This window comes from Phacochoerus africanus, chromosome 1, assembly GCF_016906955.1.
Source record: "Phacochoerus africanus isolate WHEZ1 chromosome 1, ROS_Pafr_v1, whole genome shotgun sequence".
Classification (NCBI taxonomy): domain Eukaryota; kingdom Metazoa; phylum Chordata; class Mammalia; order Artiodactyla; family Suidae; genus Phacochoerus; species Phacochoerus africanus.
In genome coordinates, this window is record NC_062544.1 from 61258717 (window position 1) to 61281922 (window position 23206).

A 23206-nucleotide genomic window follows, 5' to 3' on the forward strand; every position below is an offset into this window, starting at 1 on the left:
AATAAAATCGCAAACCTAGAAGAAATGGACAAATTCTTAGAAAAGTACAATCTTCCAAGACTAAACCAAGATGAAATAGAGAAGATGAATGGACCAATCACAAGAACTGAAATTGAAACTGTGATTAAAAAACTTCAACAGGAGTTCCCGTTGTGGCTCAGTGGTTAACGAATCCAACTAGCAACCATAAGGTTGCGTGTTCGATCCCTGGCCTTGCTCAGTGGGTTAAGGATCTGGTGTTGCCGTGAGCTGTGGTGTAGGTTTAGACACAGCTCAGATCCCGCATTGCTGTGGCTGTGGTGTAGGCCGGCAGCTATGGCTCCGATTAGACCCCTAGCCTGGGAACCTCTATATGCTGTGGGAACGGCCCAAGAAATGGCAAAAAGGCAATAAAAAACAATAACAACAACAACAAAAAACTTCCAACAAACAAAAGTCCAGAACCAGATGGCTTCACAGGTGAATTCTATCAAACATTTAGAGAAGAGCTAACACCTCTCCTTCTGAAACTATTTCAAAAAATTGCAGAGGAAGGGACACTCCTAAACTCATTCTATGAGGCCACCATCACCCCGATACCAAAACAGACAAAGATACCACACACAAAAAAGAAAATTATAGGCCAATCTCACTGATGAACATAGATGCAAAAATCCCCAACAAAATACTAGCAAACCGAATCCAACAATATATTGAAAGGATTGTACATCATGATCAAGTGGGATTTATCCCAAGAATGCAAGGATTCTTCAATATCTGCAAATCCATCAGTGTGATACACCACATTAACAAACTGAAGAAAAAAACCATATGATCCTCTCAATAGATGTGGAAAAAGACTTTGACAAAATCCAACATCCATTTCTGATAAAAAACTTTCAGAAAGTGGGAATAGAGGGAACCTATCTCAACATAATAAAGGCCATATATGACAAACCCAGAGCTAACATCATTTTCAATGGTGAAAAGCTGAAAGAATTCCCACTAAGATCAGGAACAAGACAAGGATGTCCGCTCTCACCACTACTCTTCAACATGGTTTTAGAAGTCCTAGCCACAGCAATCAGAGAAGTCAAAGAAATAAAAGGAGGGGAGTTCCCGTCGTGGCACAGTGGTTAAAAAATCCAACTAGGAACCATGAGGTTGCAGGTTTGATCCCCAGCCTTGCTCAGTGGGTTAAGGATCCGGCGTTGCCATGAGCTATGGTATAGGTCGCAGACACAGCTCGGATCCCGAGTTGCTATGGCTCTGGCATAGGCTGGTGGCTATAGCTCCGATTAGACCCCTAGAACTGGGAACCTCCATATGCCACAGGAAGCAGCCCTAGAAAAGGCAAAAAGACAAAAAAAAAAAAAGAAAAGAAAGAAATAAAAGGAATCCAAATTGGAAAGGAAGAAGTAAAACCATCACCATTTGCAGATGACATGATACTATGCCTAGAGAATCCTAAAGACTCTACCAGAAAACTTAGAGCTCATCAATGACTTTGCCAAAGTTGCAGGATACAAAATTAATACACAGAAATCAATGGCATGTCTATATACTAACAATGAAAGATCAGAAAGGGAAATTAAGGAAGGAATCCCATTTACCATCACATCTAAAAGAATCAAATACCTAGGAGTCAACCTACCTAAAGAGACAAAAGACCTGTACTCTGAAAACTATAAGACACTGATGAAAGAAATCAAAGATGACACAAACAGATGGAAAGACATACCATGCTCTTGGACTGGAAGAGTCAATATTATCAAAATGACTATGCTATGGAGTTCCCATCGTGGTGCAGCAGAAATGAAATCTGACTAGAAACCATTAGGTTGGAGGTTCAATCCCTGGCCTCACTTAGCGGGTTAAGGATCTGGTGTTGCTGTGAGCTGTGGTGTAGCTCGCAGATGCAGCTCGGATCTGGCATTGCTGTGGCTGTGGCATAGGCCGGCAGCTGTAGCTCCAATTTGAACCCTAGCCTGGGAACCTCCATATGCCTTGGGTGTGGCCCTAAAAAATATATAAAACAAAATTTTAAAAAGACTATACTACCCAAGGCAATCTACAGATTCAATGCACTCCCTATCAAAGTACCAAGGACATTTTTCACAGAACTCGAACAAAATATTTTAAAATTTGTTTGGAAGCACAAAATACCCAGAATAGCCAAAAACATCCTAAAAAAGAAAAATGGAGCTAGAGGAATCAGGCTCCCAGACTTCAGACTATACTACAAAGTAACAGTCACCAAAACCATATGGTACCAGCACAAAGACAGAAATATACATCAGTGGAACAGGATAGAAAGTCCAGAATTAAACCCACACATCTATAGCTGACTAATCTATGACAAAGGAGGCAAGAATATACAATGGAGAAAAGACAGCTTGTTCAATAGATGGTGCTGGGAAAACTGGACAGCCACGTGGAAAAGAATGAAATTAGAACACTCCCTAACACCATACACAAAAATAAACTCAAAATGGATTAAAGACCTAGTTATAAGACCAGATACTATAAAACTCTTAGAGGAAAACATAGGCCAAACCCTCTCCGACATAAACAACAGCAACATCTTCTCAGATCCACCTCTTAGAGTAATGACGGTAATAAACAAAAATAAACTAATGGGACTTAATTAAACTGAAAAGTTTCTGCACAACAAAGGAAACCCTAAATAAAATGAAAAGACAACCCACAGAATGGGAGAAAATCTTTGCAAATGAATCAATGGACAAGGGATTAATCTCCAAAATTTATGAACACCTTCTGTAGCTCCATACCAAAAAAATGAACAACCCTATCCAAAAATGGGCAGAAGATCTAAATAGACAATTCTCCAAAGAAGACATAAAGATGGCCAAAACACACATGAAAAGATGTTCAACATCACTCATAATTAGAGAAATGCAAATCAAAACCACTCTGAGGTACCACCTTACACCAGCCAAAATGGCCATCATCAAAAAGTCTACAAACAATAAGTGCTGGAGAGGGTGTAGAGAAAAAGGAACCCTTGTAAATTGGTGCAACCACTGTGGAAAACAGTATGGAGATTCCTCAGAAAACTAAACATAGAACTACCATTTGATCCAGCAACCCCACTCCTGGGCATCTATCCAGAGAAAACCATGACTTGAAAAGACACATGTACTCCAATGTTCATTGCAGCACTCTATACAATAGCCAAGACATGGAAACAACCTAAATGTCCATTGATAGAGGAGTGGATCAAGAAGATGTGGTACATATACACAATGGAATGTTAAAAGGAATGAAATACCGGCATTTTTAGCAACATGGATGGACCTAGAAATTATCATGCTAAGTCAAGTCCATCAGACAATGAGACACCAGCATCAAATGCTATCACCTACATGTGGAATCTGAAAAAAGGACACAATGAACTTCTTTGCAGAACAGATACTGACTCACAGACTTTGAAAAACTTATGGTTTCCAAATGAGACAGATTGAGGGGTAACGGGATGCACTGAGGGTTTGGGATGGAAATGCTATAAAATTTGGTTGTGATGATTGCTGTACAACTATAAATGTAATAAAATTCATTGAGTAATTTCAAAAAAGTATATTACTACAGTAAGCAAAACAGTATGGTACTGGCACAAAAAAAAATGGATACGTAAGTCAGTGGAACAGAATAGAGTTCCCAGAAATAAACACACACTTACATGGTCAATTAACCTAAGACAAAGAAAGCAGGAATATCCAATGGGGAAAACACAGCATCTTCAATAAATGGTGCTGGGAAAACAGTACAGCCATGTGCAAAAGAATCATGTTGGACCACTTTTTCATAGCATATACACAGCATAGACTCAATATGGATTAAAGACTTAAATGTAAGACCTGAAACTATAAAACTCTAAGGAGAAAACATATGCCACAATTTAAAACCTGTCTTAGCAATGTTTTTTTGGCTAGCCTCCTCTGTTAGGGGAAACAAAAGCCAAAATAAGCACATGGAATTACATCACACTAAAAAGCCTTTGTACAGCAAAGGAAACTGTCAACAAAGCAAAAAGGCTACCTCCTGAAAGGGAGAAAAAATAATTGCAAAATTTATATCTGATACAGGGTTCATATTAAAAACAAACAAAGAATTCATAAAATTCATCATCAAAAAACAAACAACCCAATTAAAAAATAGGAAGAGGATCCAAATAGACACTTTTTTCAAAAAAGAAATGTCCATACAGATGGCCAACAGGCATATGAAAAGATGTGCAGCATCACTGTCAGGGAAATACAAATTAAAATCACAGTGTAGTATCATCTCATACCTGTCAGAACAGCTATTATCAAAAAGATAATAAATAACAAGTGTTGATGAGGATGTGGAGAAAAGGAAACCCTAAGACACTGTTGGTAAGAATGTAAATTGATACAACTTCTATGGGAAAAAGTATGGAGGTTCCTCAAAAAATTAAAAATGGAACTATTATGTGATCTAATAATCTACTTCTGGGTATTAAAGAAGACAGAAGACACTAAGTGAAAAAAGTATGCACCTCTAGAAAAAATAAATAAAATAAAATAAAATAAATATCCAATCTCAATTATGATTTAAAATAGAGTCTTTTTTTGGAATTGCTGTAGAGTTTGCTGTGAGTAAGCACAGGGAGAAAAGAATGCTGAAGAACATTTCATGATTATTTGATTCTTAGGGTACAAAATCTCAGAGAAGGTCCTTTATGAGTGATGGACACCAGATTCTCGGTCTAGGTCACTCTGCCTGCTGCAAGACTGTTTGCTGCTTCTACTCTGAGAAGGAAAGGTGCTTCAGGGTCTGTGGCAAACATGGACAGTCACCTCCCTACTTCCATTGTCCCATCTTCCTGAGTGACAGATTCCTGAATTGACTTGGGGTAGAAGTGAGCCCAACCAAAGCACACATTTCCTGGCCCTCTCCCAAATAGGGGTAGAATGATATGGAAGCAAAAGTCAATGAGTGAGAGGAGTTCCCACTGTGGCTCAGTGGGTTACCAAACCTACTGGTATCTATGTGGATGCAGGTTCGATCCCTGGCCTCACTTAGTAGGTTAAGGATCTGGCGTTGTTTTAAGTTATAGTGTAGGCTGCAGATGCGGCTCAGATCTAGTGTGGCTGTGGCTGTGGTGTAGGCTGGCAGCTACAGCTCCAATTCAACCCCTAGCATGGGAACTTCCATATGCCGCAGGTGCGGCCCTAAAAAGAAAAAGAAAAAAAAAAAAGTCAATGAGTAGGGCTTCCAGTGAGCCCTTCAAACAGAAGTCAACGGAAAGGATGTACTTGTGCCTCTCATCTTCCGCCCCCTCCATCTGGCCCAGAATTAAGACAGAACCCCTGGAATTCTAGCCACTATCTCATAACCCTGAGGATAGATGCTATTTACTAGGATTGAGGGAACAAAAAATGAGAAAAGGCTTTGTTCCCTGATGACATTATGGATCCATCATTCCTGCCCTGGAATACCCACCTCTGGACTTCTTACAGATGAGAGAATAAACCTATTTATTTAAATTACTATAGTTGGGGGTTTTGGTTGTTTGCATGCAGATGTAATTCCTAATGCACTCAGGTTCTTAGGATACACTGGATAAAAGCTGGTTAATTTGGTAACAAAACAATGTGTGGCCTCAATCACTCTACAATACTATCCCACAGAAAAAAATGTACAAACGGAACTGATTTTCAAAGTACCATCTGTAATGACCAAAGTAAACTAAAAGTAATAGTAAATATAGCTAAGATTTATTGAACACTCATCCTATTCCAAGAAGTTTTCTATGTATCTCACATATACCACATCATTTATTACTCAGCCTGATGCCATGAGATAAGTACTATTATTATCATTAGAAGAAACTAAGGCTTGCAGGGGAGGGCAGGGTTATGTCAACCTGCCAAGAGCTAGTACATGGTACCGCCTCTCAGGCAGACTGATGGCCAAAATCAAAATCTAAGCAACCAGGGTGTAAAAGGGGAAAGAAAGGGGATATAATCAGAAACACCAAGGATACCTTGCAGCACCAGAGCACACTGCACAACTCCATGCAATTAAGTTTTCAAGAAGCATAAAAACTGAACTAATAGAAAAATAAGTTTTAAAAAGTCCCCAAATCACCAACAATGATATATATATATATATATATATATATATGACTGATATTATGCAATGAGAAGGACAGAGCCCTGCTTCTGTAGCATTCTTGCTAGAAACATATAAACTGAGAGCTTATCATGAGAAAATACCAGAGAAACCCAAACTTCAAAGCATTCTATAATGTAACAGATTCATCCAAAGCGTCAGGTCATAACTAAGAAAAGATTGAAGAACTATCTTAGATTGGAGAAGATTAAGAAGACATACACCTAAATGGATTGAATCCTCCAACAGAAAAAGAACATCAGGAGGAATGGTGGTAAATTTCAAATATAGCCTGTAGTTTAGGTAGGAGTATTATATCTGCTTTAATTTTCTTATTTTGATAATTGTACTATGGTTATTTAAATTGTTAACATTAGAGGAATCTGAGCAAAAGGTATACATGAACTCTTTCTGTTACTTTTGTAAGTTCTCTGTAAGTCTAAAATTATTTCAAAATAAAATTTTTTTAATTTTCCAAAATTACCTTTAAAAAGACATTCAGTCCAGATACAGAGTTGAATTGTTTCTACCACTCAAGGAATATTGTTTTGTTATATAAACTGCTCTAGAGCATAAAAGCAATGGAAAATGTCCCAATTAACTGTATAAAGCTAATATTATCTGATATTAAAATTTGGCAATACCACCTAAATGAAACTGTCCAAACTTACTCCTGAACATAGATTCAAAAATCCTAAATAAAATACCAAAAACTTAAAATCAGTAATACATCTAAAAAAATCATCATGATAAACTATGCTTAATTCCAAGAATACTATAATGGCTCAATACTAGGAAATATATTAAAAGTATAAGAAAACTGTGTTTGATAGCATTCATCACTCACTTCCAATTTTTGAAACCACAATTAATAAACAAAAGAGTATTTTAACATCTATTTCTGAATGTATTAGAAATTAAAGTATCACCATTATTATACTATTCTAGAGGCTATTACCAATGCAATAAGAAAAGAAAAATATAATGTTTAACTATCAAAATTGAGGAACAATATGTATTACTATTTGAGAATAGTAATTAAATTAATTACTATTCTCTAAATTAAAATTATTGAAAAAATCATTATAAAATAAAAGAAAAAAATTTAAAAAAGAAAAACTATTGGGACAGAAGACTTAATATGTGGAATTCTTGTTTCTATTAACAACTACTACTACAAAATGTAATAGGAAAAGATCATGATCATAACAGCGACCAGAAAACATGAAATATCTGAGAATGAACTCAATAAGAACAGTGTGGAGTTCCCTGGTTAAGGATTAAGGATTTGGCACTTTGTCACTGCTGTGGCTTGGGTTCATTCCCTAGCCCGGGAACTTCTGCGTGCTGCATGCAGAGCCAAAAAAAAAAAAAAAAGGAATGGTGAAGAATTCCATAAAGAAAACTGCAAAACATTGCTTACAGACAAAAAAATAAACTCAAATAGATCAAATATTTTAAAAGTTATATGACACAGGATTGACAGAAACACAGGAAAACAATGTCATAAACTGTTGTAAAAGTGTAAATTAGTTAACCTCTTTAGAAAACAACTTGGCAATATCTATCAAAACTTAAATGCATATAACATTTGACCCAGAAATTATACTTCTAGAAGCGTGTCTTAGAGATTACACACACGTATATATGTGACTGTGTGTGTATGTGTGCATGCATGCATACAGCATTGCTCTTACAGCAAAAATCTGGAAACAACATAAATACTGAAAAAATAAAAAATTAAAGATGACATATAAGCATTGTAAAATACTATATAGCCATATTAGAAGAAAAATATTTTTCATAAATATATTTTAAACAAAATAGACAAGCTATACATCTGAATATTATCAACGTACTTTTATCTAGATGGCAGAAATTACAGTAACGTTTTCTTCCCCGTGCTTTTCTATGTTTCTTAAATTTTCTGTAATACTCATGTATTATAAGCAGGGAAAAGTAATACAAGCTTTATCTGTGAATGAAAGTAATTCCAGTACCTAATATTTGAATTATACTCGCCCATTTATAACATGCACACACATGCATTGCTGTAGCCAACTCGCAAAACTCAAAATAAATGTTTTTCATTTTTCACCAGTTTCTACCATTATCTCAATGATTTCAATACTGTAACCAATAATGTAATTTTACCCTGACCTTGCATCAAGAAGCAAAATTTCCACTCTGCTTGTGTAAAAAGAAGGGAAAAGACAATGATGGCAGCAAGGAGGGAAAAATTGGGCATTTATCCTACAAGCTTCAAATCTCCAACTGTATCCACCTCAGGAAGTGGAGGTTACTTTTTGCTTCAACAACATTTCTTTATCCCCAAGAGAAATATGTATGTTTTATTGTGTTTATCCACAATGATCAATTGCTTAAGTAAAGCAGGATATCAGAGCAGGAAATTGAAGCATATGCTTTAAGGTTTGGGTTGGTCCCATCTAACCATATCTCATCTGCAATAACTGAGGAGTGGAGCTAAGAATAACCCTTCCCTGTAACTGCCAATGTGCAGGGTCGGAAGAACTGTTCCATAGCCCTGACTGATGACTTCAGAGGGAGCCCTAACCACATTTGGAGGAAAATGTTTTGTACCTGTGATCTTGATGACCTCCTTAACACCCTCCATCACAGGAACCCTAGGAACTTCCCCAGATAAGCATTTAAGGAATTAAATGTTTTCAATCATACCTGTTGGTGGCTCCTGAACATTTTATAAGAGAAGCTTAAGAGGCAGTAACCTGGAAGGGGGAGGGGCTGGAAGCAGCAACTTCCCCAAATTTTTACCTCAATTTACTGTAATGGTTATTTTATTTATTTCATTGTGGCCTATCACAAACATAAGTGTAGGGAGTTCCCATTGTGGCGCAGCAGAAATGAAGCCAACTAGGAACCATGAGGTTGCATGTTTGATCCCTGGCCTTGCTTAATGGGTTAAGGATCCGGCATTGCCATGAGCTGTAGTGTAAGTTGCATACGCGGCTCAGATCCGGCGTGGCTGTGGCTGTGGTGTAGGCCGGTAGCAACAGCTGATTAGACCCCTAGCTTGGGAACCTCCATATGCCTCAGGCACGGCCCTAAAAACGACAAAAAAAGACAAAAAAAGTAAGTGTAACATGCATAAACATATACACACAAACATACAATCATATTACTAAAAAGTTTTCTGAAACCATACTTCCGCTATGTGTAACATACCTTGACATGTTTTATTGCACTGACAGGTTCAAGTCTATTCCATGCTACTAAAATTTCTGCCCATATCTCACTAATATTATTCCAACAGTCCATCGTGGGGGCAACCTGCAGTTGGAAACACACTGGGGGGCGGTCTTCAGGACCAGGATTTATGGCAATTTGGAGGGCTGGAGTAAGCCACGCTCTCCCAAACAAGTCCCTTGGCACCACAGGGGGGCGATATCTTTTGTTCTGAGTTCTCAGAGAAGAAAAGCTTGAGAACTTCTGAGAAGTGAAGAGTGTTCAGAATCACAAATCTCTAAAATCCTCTCTATGGAAATCACATCTTTGAGAGGACCCAGCTCATCGGCCCCCTTTAGACACCCTGGCAGCGGGAGGGGGAAACGAGGCAGTTACCGTAAGAAGAGCTGTTGAAGAGCTCAATGTTGAAGAAGGCGTAGTCTCCGCTGGTCATCCCATGCCTGTGGGCCGCCAGCATGATGCTGCGGATGGTGTCGCTGCTCGCACACATGATCACCACTGCGGGGAGGAACAAACAGCACCGTGAGATGCCCCTGTGAATGGGGACAGCGCTGCTGAATCCAGACGGGGCGGCTGGCAAGGAGCAGGGCACCTCTGAAGTCCCAGAGAATCTCCGCATAAATTACTTATGAACCACACAGGGAAGAACAGTGACTTTAGAGTGGAGAAAGCTAGTGATCTCCACCGTAACCAAGCAGTGGACGCCAACATCACCCACCTCGAGAACAGGCTCACCCTGGTGTAACACACCAGAAAGAGCCCCAAACCTCGAAGTGGGTGACCTGAATCTAACCAGAAGGAAGCAGCCACACAAGCCAGCTTGGGGGACGGTGTATAGAACAGTGGGCTTGCGCCCTTTAAAATGGTCACTTGCATGAAAAACAAAGACAGACTGAGGATATGTTCTAGACTAATGGAAACAGAAAGCTGGATGCAAATGAGTGATCCCAGACTGGATCCTGGACCTTTTAAAAAATAATAATAAAAGTTTTTCTATAAAAGGCATTACTGAAGAGTTCCCATCATGGCTCAGTGGTTAACGAATCCGACTAGGAACCATGAGGTTGCGGGTCAGGTCAATCCCTGGCCTTGCTCAGTGGGTTTAGGATCCGGCATTGCTGTGAGCTGTGGTGTAGGCTGGCAGCTGTAACTCCGATTTAGACCCCTAGCCTGGGAACCTTCATATGCCGTGGGTGCGGCCCTAGAAAAGACAAAAAGACAAAAAAAAAAAAGGCATTACTGAGCAACTGGAGAAATCTGAATAAAGTCTGTAAATTGGATAATATTGCCTTTGTGTTAAAAGTTCTTGCTTTTCATAATACTACTGTGGTTATGAGTGAATATTCTTGTTCCTAGGAAGCACACCAGTTTTTAGGGGCAAGAGAGCCTGATGGCTGCACTTATTCTCAAATAGTTCACTAAAAGAGAGTAGCATTTGTGTGTTTATACGCGCATGTGTCTATATTTGGTGGGGGGAGGGATAAAGGAAAGATTTAGAATGACAAAGCCTATGTGGTCCAATGTTAACCACTGGTGAAAATCTAGGCAAAGGCTATACAGAGGTGCTTTATACATTCCAAAAGTATACTTTATACCTTTCCCAAAAGTACAAAATTATTTCAAAAATAGTTTTGAAATAAATTTGTTAAATACTTTAAATAAATTCCCAAACTTGTTGCCCAACGTAAGATAGTGAGGCATGTCAACTACTTCTCTTTTTTTTTTTTTTTTTAAGGGTCGCACCTTCGGCATATGGAGGTTCCTAGGCTAGGGGTCTAATCAGAGCTACAGCTGCTGGCCTACACCACAGCCACAGCAACACCAGATCCAAGCCACATCTGTCACCTACACCATGGCTCACGGCAACACCGGATCCTTAACCCACTGAGCGAGGCCAGGGATCAAACCCGCAACCTCATGGTTCCTAGTCAGATTCCTTTCTGCTGCACCACAACGGGAACTCCTCAACTGCTTCTCATACAAGCATAGTAAACACATTTTCCTGAAAAAGCAATCCAAATGGCTTTAGGGAGAACATTCATTTCGCAAATCAGAGGATGCGGCAAGTGGTACAGGTTTCCCACTGTATGAATGTAGAACCCTTCTTGCCAAGCCCTCTCAAGACACATAGGAAACAGTTACCAAGATTTCAGGCCCTTCCGCACACGCTCTCAGTTGACATTCACACTGTCACAGTGGCTCTAAGCAGCTTCAAGAATATTGCTGCCTGTCCTGTAAGACCTACAAGAGACTAGAGGGAAGTGGGGAACTGGCCATTATCCAGTTATTTTGATCACTGTTGACAGCCCCTGGCCCCCATGGCAGGGTCTGTTGTGTCTTTCTGCCCACACGGAGGAAAGGAGAGGCCCGGACAGGCCTGGGTGCCATAACCACATTATCATCATGCGTGCCAGCCCTGCATGATGTGTATATTCTTTATAAAAGCGTGGGTGCTGAAAGATGTAGAACAAACTTCAGGCTGTGCCAAAGCCGCCTTGGCAACCTGCATGGCGGGCTAGGAGCTTGTTGACATTTCGTTTACTGCACAGGTTAATTCAGAGTGTTAGATCATGACTCTGACATTTCTTACGATAGAAAGGGCTCAGGGCACTGGCCAAGAGCTCTGCAGAACAAGTTTGTAAAACAACGCAAAACTCATAAAGATCTATAACTGTGGCAGTAGGGGGTCGTTCTGCCTGGAAATATAGTTATATAATTGAGATAAATAGTCAGATTCCAAGATGTCTCACTAAGGAAGCTTTCAAAGAAACTCCTCATCACTCACCACGACCTACATGCTTGTTTTAGCTCCGATCTGATTCTAGTCCCTTAAGTGATAAAAGAGCCAAGGGGTCCCACAAAACAGCCAGGAAGGGGCTGAGGCTGGCCAAATTTGAACAGCATGGATTCCAAAAGTGGGCATCCTCGGAAGGCTCCAGTAAGTGTGGGCTGACGGTCCACCGGCAGCCTTCATCATTTTTCCATCAATCAATCATAATCCAGAGCCTGGCTCTAAACCCCTAGACACAGCACCCGACTCTGTCACCACGTAAAGAGCAGAGTCACTGCTTGTGGACAAAGTCACAATGATCTAATTCAGACATTTGTAGATAATCGGAAATGAAGATTAATTTCACTGAGGACCAAAATGATCGCAAACATGTTTGTGTCCACATATACCTGGGCGTGCTAATTGAGGAGCCAAATTATAAACGGCAGGATGTTAGTGAGGATGAAATCAGAATCAGGGAGGTCAGCTGGAGGATTCACACATCCAAAGGCATCAGGCCTTGATAAACCTAAGCATCCATCTAAGAGCTGCACCTGGTCCAGGCCTGAACAGGCTGTGTCCTCACACGGGAGCACAAGCTTCCCCAAGTTCTGGATGGGTTGCGTTCAACACTGGCCTCTCTGTCACTTCTTTTCTATTTTTATTGTCCTGGCCCATCTCCTTTTATCTTTCCCCATCACCACTAAAACCAACCCCTTCTGATGGACTCTTTTTTTTTTTTTTTTTGGTCTCTTGTCCTTTTAGGGCCACACTTGTGGCATATGGAGGTCCCCAGGCTAGGGGTCTAATTGGAGCTGTAGCTGCCAGCCTATGCCAGAGCCACAGCAATGCCAGATCCAAGCCGAGCCTGTGACCTACACCACAGCTCACGGCAACACTGGATCCTCAAACCACTAAGCGGGGCCAGGGATCAAACCCACAACCTCATGGTTCCTAGTTGGACTCGTTTCCACTGCACCATGACGGGAACTCCTGGACACATTCTTTCTTTAAATATCAGTACCTGCTTGGACTGAGCCAAGAGTAATCTAAAACACCACTGTGCCTATCTGAGCAGTCTTTAATTATTTTAGAGCTCATTTATTTTGTGTTGACAATATGGTTCAACTCTCAAAAGGAAACCCTAACTTCCAACCTCATGAGCAAGTCATGGGCAAGGGATTGTTTTTCTTCCATAAAGAAACACACAATGCACATTATTGACCAGTTTAAGTTGGAGCAAGCACTTAAAGACACTGGCCAAGCAGTCAGAATGTAGAGTCCTTCTAAATTTGTAGGGCATTCCCTAATCTCTTATGGCTTTTTCATTCATGCCTAATTCAACAGCAAGTATTTTTAGCAACTTGCCTTTATGCAATCTCTTAGCAGGTTTAAAATAGTTTTCACTAAAATAGCTTTCTCTTCTTACTCATGTTTCATCAGTTTACATAATCACTAATTAAATTACATACTTATGATAATAAGGACAACTGGCATAAACAGATTTGGAGACCAGTGTGAGTAGTGTGCTGGCAAACTCAGAAATATACTAGGCATCAGTGTTCACCAGTAGCCAATAAAGTTTATAGGGAAAAGGAGAGCATCAGCTAATCCTGCAAGCTGCTTAAGTGGAGGTCAATTAAGATAATTTCTGCTTTCTTTATGTATATTTAAATATATAAACATTACCTTTTTTGGTCAAAATGTTAAGCTTCTAAAAGAGGACCTAAAAGAGTTACCTTTGTGGCTCAGTGGTTAACAAACCTGATTAGGATCCATGAGAATGCAGGTTCGATCCCTGGCCTTGCTCAGTGGGTTAAGGATCCAGCGTTGCCGTGAGCTGTGGTATAGGTTGCAGACATGGCTCAGATCTGGCATTGCCATGGCTGTGGTGTAGGCTGGCAACTACAGCTCCAATTTGACCCCTAGCCTGGGAACCTCCATATGCCACAGGTGTGGCCCTAAAAAGACAAAAATAAATAAATAAATAAACATAGAAAGTGAAAGAGATGTTACTCTTTGGAAATAAAGCAAAATATGCCATGTGCTGCAAATTGAAAATATGACAAGAGAAATTTAAAACTAAACCTCAGTAGTAACTTTGAGGAGTTCCCTGGCGGCTCAGCAGGTTAAGGACCCAGCATTTTCATTGCTTTGACTTGGGTCACTGCTGTGGTACGGGTTCAATCCCTGGCCCAGGAAGCTCCACATGCCACAGGCCCGGTCAAAAAAAAAATAGTTTAACTTTGGGAGTAGTCAAAAGAATATCTAAGAGGAATTATTTTAAAAGGACAGGTGGTAAATAGGAGAAAGGGATAAGAAGAGCAGAGTCTCAGAGTTCCCACTGTGGTGTAACGGAACTGGCAACATCTCTGGAACACTAGGATGCAGGTTCAATCCCCGGCCCCCACACAGTGGGTTAAGGATCCGGCATGGCCGCAGTAGGCATAGGTCGAAACTATATCTCAGATCCGATCCCTAGCCCAGGGAACTCCATATGTCACGGGGCAGCCAAAAAAAGAGAGAGAGAGAGTCTCAAACCAGGGAGTCTACCATCCAAATAAACAAATTTTGGAAGGAGAGCACAGAGAAAATGAGAGGATATAAGGAATTTAAGAAAACTTTCCAGAACTAAAAGATATGAGTTTGTGAACTGAAGAGATTTACCCTTCATTACCCTAAAGTACATGGCAAAATAATGGCACAGAAATAAATCATAATGAAATGTTAAGACATTAGGAGCAAAAGGGAGATACTAAAAATTTCCAGAAAGAAAAAAAGCAGATAACAAACAATAGGTCAAGAATCTGAATCAAATCAAGCTTTGTAATAGCAATATTGGACTGTAGATGACACTCCTTCAAATTTTGAGGAAAAATGATTTCCAACCTAGAATTCTATAATTATGTATAAGGGTAGGATGAATAAATTTTCAATCATAGAAGATCTCAAACTTTAGCTCTCTAGCTCTCATCCATCCTTTCCCAGAAAGCTACTGGAGGATGTGCTCCATCAAAACAAGGTCATAAACCAAGAAAGAGGAACACATAAGGAACTAGCCTGAGAGAGAGATGGAGTTGCAGGAGTATGTTCAAGAAAGAACCCAGAGTGGCAGATGTGCAAATATGGGGCAGGTTTAGAAAATCACCAGACAGGAGCAACTCAGGAGGCTTAAAATAGAGAATTGGTAGGTAATTCAGTGATAAGTTCATAGAAAACAAAAGCAAGCAAACAAAAACAGACCGATTTTTAACCCCAAGAAAAACAAGTAGGGCAATAAAGAAATATAATTGTAGTAGCCTACATGGCTCAGTTACAAATAGTATTTAAAAGTAACTAATAATACAGACACTGAACACTAAACTAATCAAAAAATTTGACACAATCATATTGGAAGGATGACTGGAAGGAAAGTTTAAGTACGTGGTTAAGAGGCAGTAGAAGAGAACTCAATCATTATCTTCCCCCAGGATGGCAAGAAATAAGACCTAAAATTGAAAAAAAAAAAAAAAGTAATATTATTTAGAAGTAGAAAGTCAAATACCTACAGAGTTGAAAATAGCTGCCTCTGGTAAGCAAGAAATGAGGAGTAGGAGATGGGAAACTCTTATTTTTAATAAGATTTGGGTTATTTTCTGACTTTTTAAACTAGATAGATAAACTATATAGCTGTATAACTTTCATAAAAATAAAATCTACTTTTAAAAATATATATTTCTCTCTGCCTGTTTCCACTCTAGATAGCAACAGATTCCACTTGTAAAATAGAGATTGCACCTTTATTTTTGTTATTCACAAAGCTCCTTCTACTCCAAAGGCATTTAGAATTTCTACACTGCAGCCTACAATGCTTCTTTTCCTCCCTGCTGTGTATCAGTTATTTTGCACTTATCATGGGTTCTTTTCTGAAAAACTGCTGATCAACCACTCAGTCATTTACCCCAGCCTAACTCTAAAAATAAATGACCCTTGTAGTGATTAAATACTGTTATCTGTACAGTTGTTATGTGGACCCAGATTCTTGACATATTAATAACCAAGAGGCTAACTACAGTTCACACAAAAATGTGTGCACAGTATTCCTAGTTCTGCAACTTATGAGATGTATAGATAAAATAACTGCTAGCTTTTATTGCTACGTGTGTGTGTGTGTGTGTGTGTGTGTGTGTGTGTGTGTATTTCTTTACGGCTGCACTAGGGGCACATGGAAGTTCCTGGGCCAGGGATTGAATCTGAGCCACAGCTGCAACCTACAATACAGCTGTGACAACATCAAATCCTTTAACCCACTGCACCGTACCAGGGATCAAACCCTCACCTCCACATCAACCCAAGCTGCTGGAGTCACTGCACCATGGCGGGAACTCAAAAAAATTATTTTTAAACTCATCTTTTTAAAAATAAATTTATCTTTGCATGTAGAATATTGAGGGCAGTAGCTGACTTTTTAAAAATAATATATGCTAAGTGTGTGTATCTTAATGGCTAAAGACATGAGCAAGAAAATTTTTAATTATTGACTCTGAGGGTAAATCCTTAAGAAGAATGAGGAACATCCCTCAGTCTTTCGTTCTATAGTACATACACAGCCAAATAAAATTTAAGTCATATTATTGTTAGAGATAGTGGCATTATCAGTGTTTACCCTTTAGAAAATTTACACATTTGTGATCTGATTTTAAAGATGAACTTAAGTCCAAAGTGGGGGGGGGGGGGGCTAAAAACATGATTATCTCCAAAAGAGGGAGGAAAACTCTCTAGTTCAATGATGTTTAATATGGAATTTTCAGAGACAAAAATAGAATCAGTTCCCTTTTACACTTGAGTGATCATAAAATGGAACCACCAAACACTTGTCTGAAGAGGCCTGATTCTCATCTGCCCTCAGTTTCACCAAGGAGGAAATTCAGCCTCCAAGAAGGTAGGTAAGTGGCTTGGGCAGGCCCAGCAGCAGCTGAGTGCAGCCGCCAGATCCAGAACATTTGCTTCTCATCCCTGGGTTCTCTCCCCATGGCATGGTCTCACCTCTGGTAAAGGTGATTATCATCACATATAAAATAATTATAACAACTATCATAAAACCCAGGTTTGCTGGGCACTTGGTAGGCCTCAAAAGTGTTTCAGAGCATTCCCATACAGTTAGCTCATCTAATCCTCCCAGCATCCCCAAGATGGGGTGCCCAGTCTACGCCCACTTCACCTGAGGAGCCTGAGGTTACACAGGTTTAGAGCAGTCCAAGTACCTCACCAGTTTATGCCTGAGCCAAGACAAGAGCTCTGAAAATTCAAACTCCACTAAATCCCTGTACTGAACTCCTATTAGCTGCATATGGTGAAATCATGGTGATTAGTAAAACTAAAAGACCCCCAGAAAGGACTTTGTTTTCAAGCAATTTCTCTCCTGAGAGTAGGGAATCCCGGGGAGGGAGGAGGGCTTAGGAGAGAAACTATTTTGTTTTATATTTCTGAACATCTGCCAACTCACTGTTGGAAATATAGAGTAAGAACATAACCTTATTACCTGCAAAACATACAGGTCAGCTGAGCAAACTTTCGCCACTAAATACAAACATGGAAGAAATAAAAAAGAGACTTGGATCATCCACGAGGCTTCTAGAATTAAAAAATCAGAAGCAGCAACAGCCTGTAGCCCAAGCTCTCTGAAACCCCTGGGGACCACCGGGCTCTGATGAAACTACTCCCGGCTCTGCCTGTGGGACTGAAGCCCCACCCCCCACCCCCGTGGCCTCAATCTGCCCTCATCTGGGCTGACCTGGACCTTGAATCCCAGGCCGCATGGGCAGGGGTCACCACCGGCAGTGGCAGCACAAAAGCCTTGGCCGACCGCGGATCTCACCGATAGGGGGACACACCCCCAGCCCCAGCCCCAGCCCCAGCCAGAGCTGGGAAGTCTCCAACTCCTAGCTCCAGGCCCTCGAGGGCAGAGTGCTGAGGAATCAGGTTCCGAGGACTAGAGCAGCCCGATGTCTGCAGTAATCTGGGTACTGGGAATGGGAGAGAAGTGGATGTGGGTTTCTCCGCCCAGCGTGGCAAATCCTCAGCCATTGGATACAAGTGCCCTTTTTCATAATCGGAGAAGGGGGCCGCCCTGCCTGCTTGGCCGGCAGGAATTCGGCGCAGACAGCCTGGAGTTCGAAAGCTCAAAACTTGGCCATGCAACCCCACTGTCGACACTCCCCATCTCTTCGCTCTAAAGAGTGCTTTCACTCCAAGTTTGAGGTAGCCAGATCGGGAAGGGAGGGGGGGGGGGTGGCCGCAGCACCATCCTCCACGGCGCCTTTGCCCACTCTCACCTGTTCCTGGGCCCCCAGCCTCCGGTTTCACTGTCTCCCAAGGCCAGCGCCCAGGTGCCCAGCCGTGCCAAGTCGTGGGCTAGCCCCACACCTGGCTCGGCCTCTCTCATCCTGCGTCTCCCTGCATGGGGTCTTGGAGAGCTTTAGCCGGACTGCATCACCGGCAATTCAGGAGCTTGAGCGCAAAGCGACAGCACAGGCCAGATTCCCCGAGCGCTGTGCACTCCAAACCTGATATTAGTAAGGAGGGAACTGTGCTATGTTGGAATACGACCGCATTCTCGCTGGTCTACTCCGCAGTAAAATGAGCCGCACTGGCGCTTCCCTGATTATGTATCCGTGACCACTGCTTTTCCTCCCATTCCCTTTACCCATGCCTTGAGCTCTGGCCAGTTTGGTGTTTATTCAAACCCCCACATACCCGCGGAGAAAACTTGGGGAGTCACGTGGAAAAGAGGTTCAGCCCCACTTCTCCAGCGCGCGCGCTCTCCAAGCCTAAGTGCCTCCCGGAGGAAAGTGAGGGTCGCCTGAGTCCAGACACTGCGAGGTATTTTTGGTGGAAACCACAGAAGCCCGTTCATAAAAGGCTAGCGCGGGGATGGGGGGGGAGGCATGGAAGGAATAAGAAAGGCGATGCAATGACTCTTTAAAAGAAAGCTGGGGATCTGTGGAAGCAGCAGCCAGGGAAACCCGGAGATAGGAGCTGACCGTTTGGCCGCGCGCCGGTTGTAGAGCATCGGCTTACACTTCCTCACTAGGAGGGGACGTACCTCGGAAAAGGAGCGAGTAACAAGTTTTTCTGCTTCGTCACGCTTTCAGACCCTGGTTGGAGCAAGGCACCTGTAGTGAGCCGGCCCCTAAACCGCAAGCCCGGCGCAAAAGAAACAACCAGAGAGGTTTGACAGCACCTGTCGTACCAAGACACTAGTGAGCGGCAGGCTCACACACCCCCTCCCCCAGGCTCCTTGACGTCCCCAGGACCCTCTACGTACACCCCACCACAGCCTTGAGCGATGGTCAAAGGTCGCTGCAGCCAGACAGCTCACACCAGGGAGAGTCTCCGTGCACGCGCCCTCTCCAGGTGTTCAGTGCCGCAGAGGGTAGTGGGGTCCCAGAGGCGCGGAGGGGCATGTAGGGAGAGCCGAGCAGAGTGGTTGAGTTAGGGCTGGGGGCCCCCGGGGCGCACTTCTGCTCACCTCGCTCATTGGCCTGGATGTAACGCACGATGTCGTCCAGATCCAAGCCTTTGGTCTCATCGAAATTGTAGGCGGACGTGTGCAAGCCCTCCTCCTGGAAGACCTCATGGACCCCCTCGAGGGTGAAGAAGCAGTTCCGCTCCAGCTTGTCGTCGCTGTAAACCAGCACGGCGCGGCTCCACTGGTGGTGACGGAACAGGGCAAGCATCATCTCTCCCATCTTTGCGTACGCGGGCGCCACGCGCGTGAGGTGCGAGTACTCGGTGTCCTTATGCTGGAAGCCGGCTGCGAGTGCCCCGGCTGACAGCATGGGCAGATCCCAGTGGGAAGCAAGCCGGGCTACCGGTGCAGCCGCATACTCGCACACCGGCCCCAGGATGAGGTCGGGCTTGGCGCCCCGCGCCGCCGCCACGCGGTCCACCAGGCTGAAGAGCGCGCGGTTGCCGCAGTCCGAGTCTTCGTAGGCCACCTGGAAGCGAGTGCCTGGTGGCAGAAGCCGCCGCCCGGTCCCGTTTCCCTCCACGCTGCGCAGTGCATATTCGATGGCCGGCCGCACCCGGGCCAGGGAAAACAGGTACGAGTCGTCCTGGGGCAACAGCACCAGCACCTCGATCTTCTGCGGCGGCAGCGCCTCTCTCTCCCGGCGCCCGCCGCCCAGGCCCCCGCCAACACCGCCACCCGTGCAGCCGGCCAGCAACGCCCAGTCGAGCAGTACGCACGCGGAGAAAGTGAGCACCAGCAGGGAAGGCATCGTGCCGCAGGAAAGCGCCTGCCCTCGCTGCGGACTCGCTCTCTGCCCCCCACCCACCCTTCCTCTTTCCTCCCCACTCTACTCTCCGAGGTCCCTGCGCCCCCTTGGGCGCTCTAAGAAAATAGAATACCCCCTTCACTAACTCGCCAAAAGATAGAGAGGAAGAGTCCTCCTTTGCAATGCCACTGGTTTAAAAAAAAGAAAAAAGAAGAAAGGAAAAGAAAAAGTTCACCGGGTGTAAACCTGTACAGCTATATTTATAAATATACTTTTTATAAATATATATATATATATTCGCCCTCCCTTTATATTACTATTTTGCTTAGAGGTGGCTTCTTATTTGGGCGTTGCTAAGGTTTCTTTTGAAAGCGTATTTGTAAAAGAAGAAAAAGTTAGACTTGTCCAAGTGCTTGTAATTGACGGTGCATCTCCCTCGCGTTTGATCTCATTGATTCGCGCCGGTTCCTGGATCCATAACCCGAGTTTAAATAGCGTGGCAGCGGCGGAGCGTGTTACCACACAAGGCGCGCCGAGGCTGGGCTTGTATTTCCAACCGGTGGGGAGGGTGGGAGTGGGGAGTGGTGGGGGCTGGGCTGGGGGAGCCTCTCATTAACATTCTTACATCAGGGCTCCTCCCCGCACCCCTACTCTTCCCACCCCTCCCCTGTCCCTAACTCCCACTCCCCGTCAGACCTCGGCCTTTTCCTTAAAGCCGCAGTCGCCCACGTCTGCACCAGCAGGAGCCCCCACCGCTCCACACTGCCACCAGGGTCCCCGCCACTCCCTTGCCCCGCGTGCGACAGCCCTCTCTTCAGCTCCGGGCTTTAAAAATGGAAATGTGCTTGAAAGTAAAGAAACGCGTGCAGGAACACACATAACGTGCAAAAAAAAAAAAAAAAAATAGAGGAATGGGGTGGTCCTAGAAATTAGTGGTTTCGTTGCAAAAAAAAAAAAAAAACCTAGGTCCCGCAAGCTCTCAACTCTTTCTCACTCCAGCCACACTCCCTCCCGAAGCGACTCGGGGCGGGCAGTCGACCTTCCCAGCCCCCTGGCTCAAGGTCAGGGAACAGGGACCAAGGCAATGATGCAGACGTCTAGGTCGCGGACCTGGAACGCCTCGCTAGTCCCGGAGTCCTCCCCCGCCCCCCGCCGGCCTCCTCCCCCTGGGCAGCCCGGGTTCGCGCCGGAGACGAAGTGCTGCGGCACATCCAGCGTTCCCCACGCACCCAGTGTTCCCCGCGCACCGAACACCTCCGCTGGCGCGCTTCGAGCAGAAAAGCGAAACTTGTTGCTCCCAGAGGCAAGAGAACAGTTTTTCTCCTGGAGGTGGCAGAAGGCTTGAAAAGCATCTCCAAGGCATCCTTGGGCTTTGTTTGCTAAACAAGGTAACTACATAAAGAGACCTTCTTCCGAAAGCTTTTCCCCGAGGGCTCCTGGGTGGAGTCGCGTCCTCCGCTCCAGTCCCTGCGCTGGGAAATCCCACCGCTTTTCTTCCGCGGCTCGCGAGAACCTGTGCTCTAGGTTCTCCAAGGCCGAGAAAGGTCCTGCGTCCGAGACCCAGTCATGCCACCGGTCCCAGCCACAGCAGTGTTGGAGACGAGGATGGAAACGGCCTTGAAGAAGTCAGTGACCAGAAGAGCCTCGCCGGAGTGCGCTGCGCTGCAGGGCAGGACCTAGAGGAACTTGACCCTCTGAACCTGGTTAACATTTCACCGAGGTCATTTGCAATGTGAACCTGCTACTTTGGAAGGGTGAATTCTACCACTTAAGTCCCGCGAATTAAAATAAATTGAAAGTATTTTAAAATGGTCTTTCATTTGACTGGGCGTTCTTGTCCATAAACTTCTATTAGTCTTAGACCAACGCCCTCTTTCGGCAGAAACTTGCAGCCGCCTTCTACCCCGGTTGCCACCTCCCCAGGCGCTGAGTTTGTTTTGGGTTTTGTTTTGTTTTGCTTTATTTAACGCCGGGATCTCGAAGAGGGATCGCTCTCATTTGTGACGGTGAAACGGTAAATTGGGGTTTCCGGAGATGTAGCAACTTCAGGCATCAGTGCTCGCCACTCTTAACATCACCCTCCTTATCGCTCTTTCTGACACTGTAAATGTAACTATGAGTAACGTTTCATCCTCGGGGCATTTAGATTTCAGATAATGCTCTGTGGTCCCTGAATCTTCAAGTAGGACCTTATAATTCCAGCGAAAACCTTCATTCATTTTACTAGACCTGCTAGCCAGTAGCACACGAGGCATCTGTATACAATTTTATTTCCCCCCCAAAACGGGTACCCCACACACACTGGAAATTGAGATTTAGAGCTTCACAGCGACTAAATCCCCCCTGAATTCCTAGGAAGAAGGGAGGGGGAGAGAGAGAGAACAACAAGCTAAATCCCGAATTCCAAGGGTCTTAATGGATTTCGAAACTGGTTGCCAGGAGACGTGAAGAAACCAGGGTTTACTATTACCGCTCGCTATGCCCGGTGTCTGGGGAACACTGGCCAACAGCGATATGATTCCGCTCACTGTGTAGCGCGGGCTTAGTGGGAAAGTCTGGGGTTTCAGTGGCATCGGGTGTGAAAGCCTCTCCCTGTCCCAGCGCTGCCCAGCCAGGGTCACAGGCAGGGCAGTGCCTTTACGTCTGAGTGAGTGTCACGGCCTCTCCGTGGCCTTTGGATCAGAGCTCTCAACTCCAGTTTGTCACTCAAGAGCACAAACTAAGATGTGGAAGGGAAGAGCCCCCAAACTAGGCAGCAGAACCAGAAAAGCCAGTGTTACCTCTCTTGCGGATGTTCAATGCACCCCTTACATTT

The 23206-nt window shown here is 43.7% G+C and overlaps 1 protein-coding gene and 1 long non-coding RNA gene across 3 annotated transcripts in view; one reads left to right on the top strand and one right to left on the bottom strand.

The window, feature by feature from the left end:
• NPR3 (natriuretic peptide receptor 3) overlaps window positions 1–20968 on the bottom strand; it is an 84318-nt gene extending 63350 nt beyond the window's left edge. Inside the window, exons 1-2 of one of the 2 annotated variants that reach the window (XM_047767462.1) lie at window positions 19644–20968; window positions 9739–9861 (exon numbers count right to left, since the gene is read on the bottom strand). In XM_047767462.1, the coding sequence (XP_047623418.1) occupies window positions 9739–9861; window positions 19644–20394 (874 nt within the window). In that variant the 5' untranslated portion in view covers window positions 20395–20968. The remainder of the gene's footprint in view (window positions 1–9738; window positions 9862–19643) is intronic. The other variant, XM_047767468.1, reaches the window with a different exon arrangement.
• Window positions 20969–20991: 23 nt separating this feature from the next.
• LOC125119906 (uncharacterized) lies at window positions 20992–22192 on the top strand. The gene is made up of 2 exons (XR_007133209.1): window positions 20992–21779; window positions 21916–22192. It is a non-coding gene; the product is annotated as an uncharacterized LOC125119906 (long non-coding RNA).
• Window positions 22193–23206: the final 1014 nt, after the last annotated feature.